We start from the raw sequence: 7,591 nt of genomic DNA, 5'->3' as shown, positions 1-7,591 counted from the left end.
GAGTCTCAGAGTCAAGGACTCTCAGTGCTGAATGGGGCGTCCAGGCTCAAGACTCCCCCCGAAGTGGCCACCCAACAGGGGGGACTCACCACCAGGGCAGCACTCTGGGCTGTAGCTGAACTGAACTCATCCAGGCTTGCCTTTACAAAGCCACTACCTCTGGTCCCCGTCTCTCCCATGAGGGTCTTACTAAGTAAGTCATTCCCCAGCCAAGAGCCTCAGGCTGGAAGGTGGGTCTGCGGTGGGGAGGACCCAGCAATGAACCTGAACGGGAAGGTCCATGTTCGAGAGCAACCACAACAATTTTCCTTAGAAATGAAGCCCTGTGGCAGGACCCAAGATCCAGAGGCGAAAACACGAAGACAGGACACTATTTCTTCATTTTAATTTATTTTTCATTTTTTGTTTCTCACTTACCAACACATTTGTAAAAATGTAGCAGGCTGTGTTAGTAAAGGAGAAGCAGGGAGGGAAGAGAAGGGCAGGAAAGAAGCGGCCACACATGAAGTCAGGTGGAGCAGAAAGTGCTTGGGGACCAGAGGTGGTGGGTAGCTGCCCCTCCCCGCCCCCCTTTCCAAAAGGTGTCAGCAACTGCTGCGGCTCTCACAGCCCCGGCCCCAGACGATTTGGTAAACGTGATAAAGAGCATTTCTGTTGCCTCCCCCCCCCACCGTCCTTGTCCCCAACATTCTTCCCCCAGCCCCAGCCAAGGGGCAGGGTCTGCTTGGCAGCCTGCCCCCACCCCGCATCATAGCCTGGTTCAGAACCCAGCCCCTGGTCTCAAGGTGCCCGGCCCTGGGGCCGGTGGATCCCAGGGAGGCCACAGTGGGGATACCCGGGAAGCTCTTTCTAAGCCCTTCTTCTAACACTTTGGTGAACACCCCTAGAACGCCCCTGCTTCAGCCATAGGCTCTTACTCCAGAGGACATTAAAGGGTACAGTGGGCTCGGGAGCGCCCCCACAGAGCCCGGGGCTCCCTTGGAGGAAACGTTTTACTTTCAGCCCAGAGCACGTCTGCCCGGCATTTATTTGCACATAGACCCCGTGAACACTCTGACCCTGTGTTTATCAACACAGGCATCTTCATCAGAATTACATCCACCCTGATGAATTTTCATCCTAGAAAGTATTTTCGAGGCAAATGCCTCTGAGGACAATTTAATGCCCTCATTAGTTTTCTACATAGTGCACATAAAGTTTCCCTTTTTTGCCCGTTTTTCTCCTTGAAATAATTTCACCAGGATCAAATCTTTCCCATGCTCGTTTCACGACATGTGTTTGATTCCCTGGTTATTGTCCGGTCTGCGTCAAATGTCACCAACTGTGGCTGGGATTTTCCTCTGTGGCTCTGGTGTCTCACTGGGCAGCCCTCCAGGCCACCGCTGCTCAGGAACAAATGTGTCCTCCATGCTGTTTCAGCCCCAGTTGGCTTTTCTCTTACGGATGGTTTTGGGGGACGATCTGTGAACCCCGTACTTCTACGGACTCAGACCACGATGGAAGCTGGCCTTCCCCAAGGCCATTGCAGGATGTCTCCAGCGAGCGACCACGGGCTGGGGTCAAGATGTCCTCCCCCTGCGCCCCGGGCGTGGTGCTTCTCGCAGGCAGTGTGGCTCCCGGCTCACGGAGCCTTGTTGGCGGGCGCGGTGGCCTGCTCCGCGCGCTGGGGACCTCCGGGGGCCGCGGGCCGTGGGGCGCGCAGCAGGCCGAGGCCCCGCGAGCGGCCGGCGCCGTGCAGCTGGCGCTCGTGGCGGCGGATCTGCACCTTGTGGCGGAAGCGCTCGCCGCAGTCCTCGCAGACGTAGGGCCGCTCGCCCGAGTGCGTGCGCCGGTGGCGCAGCAGATTGGAGGACACGCTGAAGCGCTTGCCGCAGTCGCCACAGGCGTAGGGCCGCTCGCCCGTGTGTGTGCGCTGGTGCTGCACGAGCGCCGAGCTCTCGCTGAAGCGCTTGTTGCAGTAGGAGCAGCCGTAGGGCTTCTCGCCCGTGTGGATGCGCTGGTGCGTCACCAGGTTCGAGTGCTGCGAGAAGCCCTTGCCGCACTCGCCGCAGCGGTGCGGCCGCTCGCCCGTGTGCGTGGCCTGGTGCCGCACCAGGTCCGTGCTGCGGCTGAAGCCCTTGCCACACTCCCCGCAGATGGTCGGCCGGTCCCGGGCGCGCCGCCGCCGCCGCTGCCGCGCAGGTGTCAGCGCCGCGCTGCCCGCCGGGCCCGGGATGGCCACCACGGTTGGCGTGGCCACGGCGGGCAGCACCATGAGCTCCTGCAGCACCACGTAGCCCGGCGGGGCCACCACGACCGCTGCAGGAGCCCCCGGCACAGCCGCCCCGCCGCCCCCTGCGGCAGGCACCAGTTCCAGCTGCAGCTCAGGCTGCTGGGAGCCCAGCTCCACGGGGGTCAGCTCCAGCTGCACCTCCTGCTGGTTCAGCTGCTGCTGCTCCAGCTGCTGCTGCTGCTCTAGCTGTTGCTCCAGCTGCTGCAACTGCTCCTGCAGTTTCAGCTGCAGCTGCCTCTGCTCCTGCTGCCGCTCCAGCTCTTGCTGCCGCTCCAGCTCCCGCTGCCGCTCCAGCTCCCGCTGCCGTTCCAGCTCCTGCCGCCGCTGCTCCAGCTCCCGCTCCTGCTCTGGCTCCAGGTCGACAGGCATGAGCTCCAGCTCCACCTCTTCCTCCTCCTCTGGCTCCAGTGGAGGGTGCTGCAGCTGCTGTTGCAAGTGTTCCTGCTGCTGTTGCAACAGCTGCTGCTGCTGCTGTAACTGTTCATGCTGCTGCAGCAACAGCCGCTGCTGTAGCTGTACCTGCTGCTGCTGCAGCAGCTGCTGTTGTAACTGTGCCTGCTGCTGCTGCAATAGCTGCTGCTGGAGTTGTTCCTGCTGCTGTAGCAACAGTAGCTGCTGCCGTAGCTGTTCCTGTTGCTGTTGGAACCGTTGATGCTGATGTAGCAGCTGCTGCTGCTGTAACTGTTCCTGCTGTTGCTGCAACAATGGTTGCACTTGCTGCTGCTGTAACTGTTCCTGCTGTTGCTGCAAAAAATGTTGCCCTTGCACTTGCTGCTGCTGTAATTGCCCCTGGTGTTGCCCTTGTACTTGCTGCTGCAGCAACAGCTGTTGTTCTTGCACTTGCTGCTGCTGTAACTGTTTCTGCTGCTGCAGCAACAATGGTTGCTCTTGTACTTGCTGCTGCTGTAACTGCTTCTGCTGTTGCTCTTGCACTTGCTGCTGCTGTAACTGTTGTTGCTGCTGCTGTAATAGCTGTTGTTCTTGCACTTGCTGCTGCTGTAACTGTTGTTGCTGTTGCATTGGCTGCAGTTCTGGTTTCAGTTCCTGATGCTGCATGGATTGGTGTTTTTCCTGTAGTTCCTGCTGTCGTTGAGACAGCTGCTGTTGCCCATCCTGCCGCCGCTGCTGCTGCTGCTGCTGCTGTTGCAATTCTGGCCGATGTCCTAATAGTTGGTTTTGTGGTTGCTGCTGTTGCAGCTGCTCAGGCTGTGGCTGTTGTTGCAGCTCTGGCTGCCGTTCTGACTGTTGCGACTCCTGTTGTTCCAGCCGGGCTTCCTCAGTGATTTTGCTGGCTTTTCTTGGGGCTGCGGTTGCTGGCTGTTGTGGGCTGCTGCTCCCCTCCTGAGCCTCTTCCTCCTCCTGACTCTCGCTCCCACCGCTGCCACCTGTAGCAGAAATGGCAGGAAGCCAGGAAAGAAAGATCTACAGATAGCTCTCCCATCCAGAACCCCAGGACCTGTCCCCTTCCCCTGCCCATGTACAGCCACTCAAAGATACACTAGTGTGCTCTCAGCAGGGACCCAAAAGTGCTGGATCAAATGACAATGGCAGCACGGCACAGACTGGAATGCTGTGGGGGTGGTGGGAGTGTGGCTTAGACAATATGCCCACAGAACTGCTGGTCACCCCACTCTGGATGCCAGCTCCCTGACCTGTCCACTGGGCTTCCCTTCACACAAGCTCCATGCTTGTGTGACACTGACACCAGCACAGGTGCCTGGGGCTCCCTGACACCATTCCCTGAGAAGTCTCTTGTGCTTAATAGCCATCCAGTGGAACTCGGTGAACCGACTATTCCAACAGCCAAGCCATCAACCCTGTGCTGAACTCTGACCTCAGCCACAGTCACACCTTAAATAAATGCAACTCACCTTCCCTGTAAATAGTAAAGATTTCTGTAAAGCTGCCTACAAGTGTTACCATTAGTAGTCTCCAAAAATCACTAACCTGTCAGAGAAACCACTAGGTTCCAGGTAGGAAGTCCTCAGCTCAGAACCTAACTCTACCAGTTGGCAGCTGTACAACCTCCTGCAGGCTCACAGCTTGGTGAGACCCACGCCATCTCCTGAAGGAGTAAAGCACGAAGGATCCTGGCATAATCCCTAGAACCTAGTAGGTGCTTAAAAATTTCCTCTGCCTGCAGGTCAGGAGTAGTTTGCAAAGTAATAAAGAGGACCAAGGATACAACTAGCTCCTAGACCAGAAGTGTTTATTTAGATTGTCATTCGGGAATGGAAAGAACTGACTCACAGCCTTGATGCGATGACTGACCAATTACTTAACCTCTGGGAACCTTAGTTTCCCCTTCTGCTAAAGGACATAAATCCTTTCCAGGGACGTTGTGAGAACGAGGATAATTGTGGAGCGCTGGCGTTGAGCAGGCCACAGGGTAAGCGCTGCATAACCCGGAGTCACTCCCTTGCGAGGTTTCCCTTTCTGTGCAGTGTCCACATTCAGCTTCTCATTCTGAGTGTGACTATTGTGCTCTCCGGAAATCCTAATTCTTCTCTGCCTGGGTGACCCTAGGAGGCTTTCTCCCTTCCCAAGTCTGATTTCAACATCTCTTCTTCCTACAGCACCACAGTTTCAGTCTTGTCATGGAAAGTCATGGTTTGATTAATAAAATTGTGCTTTCTGGCCACATTTTCAGGAATACGTTGATTTAACAAAACCAAGGGATATCTGCATGTATATAATTTCCTTTCAGTACGATATTCCTAATAACCTTTGCTTAGGCTAATGGATCAGCGAGTTGATTTTTTCATAGACACACCGCTTGGGAGGATGCACATGGCAGATGAAGACAGCCACAGAAACCTGTCCCCCAGTGAGTCCAATGTCTCATCGACATGCCCTTCTCCCACCTGCTCTGGAAGCAAGAGGGACAGATCATGCCTCCATGCAAATCTCCTCATTTCTAGCACAGTGCTTCGCCATATGGCAGCTCTGACTTCCTGGGACAGCAGTTTCAGTATTTTTAACAAAGGCATTTTAGTGAGCATCTAGTTAGGCGTTGTCTGATGTGCACACCCTTGCAAGATTTTGTCAGTTAAATTTGTAAGTCAGAAGAATCCTTGTTTAGTCTGCACGTCCCCATCCAGCCCCTCCAATTCCCTTGGTCCTTTTCAAGCTCTGTCCAACCCTCCCCGCCCCCTAGCACTCTTGAAGCACAGAACAGGAAACCAGCTCTGGAGAGCGTGGCCACCAGAGAGCTTTGCCCAGCGCAGGTCCCAGAGGGAGGTTCTGCAGGACCACGTGTGCCTCTGGGTATCCGGTGGAGAAAAACATATGGAAGCAGAGGTTGAGGAAAAGTGGACAAGGTTAGAGGCCACAGGAGACAAGAAACCACGGAGCCAATGTCTGAGGCAGGAGGGGCAGAGGAAGGGAGCCTGCCAGTGCCTGAATTCCATCGAGGAAATTGAGTCAGGAGCCAGGGCCAGGTGGGAGGATGATGGTGGCCCCTAACTACTGGGGACACAGAGCACTGGGTTCCAGCCAGCATAAATGTGGGGGCCGGGGGCTGAGACAGTCATTCTGTTGGGGAGCCCCTCACCAGTGGGACCTCAGACTGACAGAGCCACCGTGGAAAACCCCCAGGCAAAGCTCCGTGTTACCCGCATGAGCCAGTGCGGGCTGCCACCACCACCCTCTGGCCTCTTTCTGCCACAGCAGGCCTGGGGCTTTGTCAAGGATCCTCGAGGGGTCTAAGAGCCCCTCCCAGCCTCTCACCTGAGAGGGTGTCAGGCCCCGGGCCCCCATCCTCAAGACATCGCAGCTCCAGCACGCAGGTCTTGGTTGCCGGCCCCACCTCCATCCTAGCGGTCAGACCCGGATCCCCGGGAGCCGGCTGTGCTGAGAGGAAGGAAGGAAGCTGTTCAGATGGGCCAGGGTGCTGCAAGCCCCCAGCTGGGTGCCACCAATCCCCAAAGGCCCTTCACTTCTGCCTCAGGCTACCCCAGAGCTGGCAGCTCCACCCCTGCTACAAAAGCTGCAAATGCAGCACAGCGCAGGTCACAGCGAGGAAGAGGGGGCGACAGTGGCCTGGAGGGTCAGGGCGGGGGAGTGGTGGCAGCTCTTGGACCCCGTTCCTGCACAGAGCTGAAGCTGCTTCTCCTGACTTTGCACAGGGCTCCTAGGGCAGCCCATGCAGCTGTGTCTCACTGAGACAACTGCAGGAATCAGCCCCTCACGAGGCAAGGGAGCTGAGGTCACAGAAGGGACATTTGGGAGAGCTCTCTAACAAAAGAGAGACTGTCCACCAACATTCCCCCTGCCCCCTGCAGATCTGTTGCCTGGGTGGCCTGCTCTGGGGGCTCATCCAGCCTTCTAAGGCCACCAGCAGGCCACGTGTGCGTGGTGCCACTTCAGCTCCCTGGGAGGCAGGTGTCCTGAGCACTATAACACATGGCAGCGTAGGCTGCCCGCCTGGCCCTGTGCCCAGCGCTCCTGAGAGTCGGCCCTGGCGGCACAGGGGTGCCCCACATCTAGTCCTCCCCTCTAGCCCAAACAGGCCGACTCCACGTCCCTCTAGCTTTTCGGAATCCAGTCCGAGCCCTCTTCAGGGAAGCAACCCGGTCGCCCAGGCCAGCTACCCACTGGGCCTCACCTGGTACAGCATTTCCTGCTCCCGGGGCAGCCTCTGCGCTAGGGGAGGTGTGGTCAGCAGAGGCTGCAAGGTGAAGGCCAAAGCATGCAGCTGGCTCCTTCTAGAAGCGCCTCCATCCAGAAAGAGCCAGGGAGGCGCGAGCCCACCCAGTGGCCTTTCTGGGCACTCCGTAGGGTAGGCACTGTCAGGGCTGCCGAGGTGGCCCTGCGCCAAAAGAAGGGGCAGAGTGGAGCTCCCGAGCAGAAGTTGGTGGAGACTCCCGGGCTGGGGGTAGGGGCGCGGGGTTCAGGGCTGGCCCGGCGGGATCATCGCGGGCAGCAGGGTCTTGGCCCACCCCCGAGGTCGGCACCGCGGGGTGGGCCAGTCTCAGGCCGGCGGTGCCCGGGCCACACGGGTCTTCGGTGGCCGGCGGCCACAGGTGCCCGGAGCCCGCGGGCGGCCTGCCCCGGGCCGCGCGGGCCAGGGCGGGGGGCGGGCGCCGCGGCCGGGCCGGGTCCCCCTGCGCTCGCCCGCCCGCCCGTGCGTGCGTCCGTGCGGGCCGGGGGCGGGGGCGCGGGGGCCGGCACAGGAAGTCCCCCCGGCATCCGCATCCTGTCCCCCGCCCCTGCCGCCCGCGCCCCGCGCCCCGGCCCCCGCCGCCGCCGCTCTAGGCCGCCGCTGCTCGGTGGGCTTAACCCTTCCCGGCCCGGCCACTCACCCGGGCCGGGGGACAG

At 59.0% G+C, this 7,591-nt stretch overlaps 1 protein-coding gene across 1 annotated transcript; it reads right to left on the bottom strand.

Moving 5' to 3' along the window:
* Positions 1–1,621: 1,621 nt before the first annotated feature.
* On the bottom strand, positions 1,622–6,125 carry ZNF853 (zinc finger protein 853). The gene is made up of 3 exons (XM_069486780.1): positions 6,002–6,125; positions 3,167–3,657; positions 1,622–3,049 (listed from the first exon to the last, which is right to left on the bottom strand). The coding sequence occupies exons 1-3, from the start codon at positions 6,084–6,086 to the stop codon at positions 1,622–1,624; spliced, it is 2,004 nt and encodes a 667-aa protein (XP_069342881.1). The 5' UTR covers positions 6,087–6,125.
* Between the last annotated feature and the right edge of the window lie 1,466 nt (positions 6,126–7,591).

The sequence above is a fragment of the Eulemur rufifrons genome, chromosome 14, assembly GCF_041146395.1.
Source record: "Eulemur rufifrons isolate Redbay chromosome 14, OSU_ERuf_1, whole genome shotgun sequence".
NCBI classification, from domain to species: domain Eukaryota; kingdom Metazoa; phylum Chordata; class Mammalia; order Primates; family Lemuridae; genus Eulemur; species Eulemur rufifrons.
This window is presented reverse-complemented; position numbering and strand designations above follow the sequence as displayed.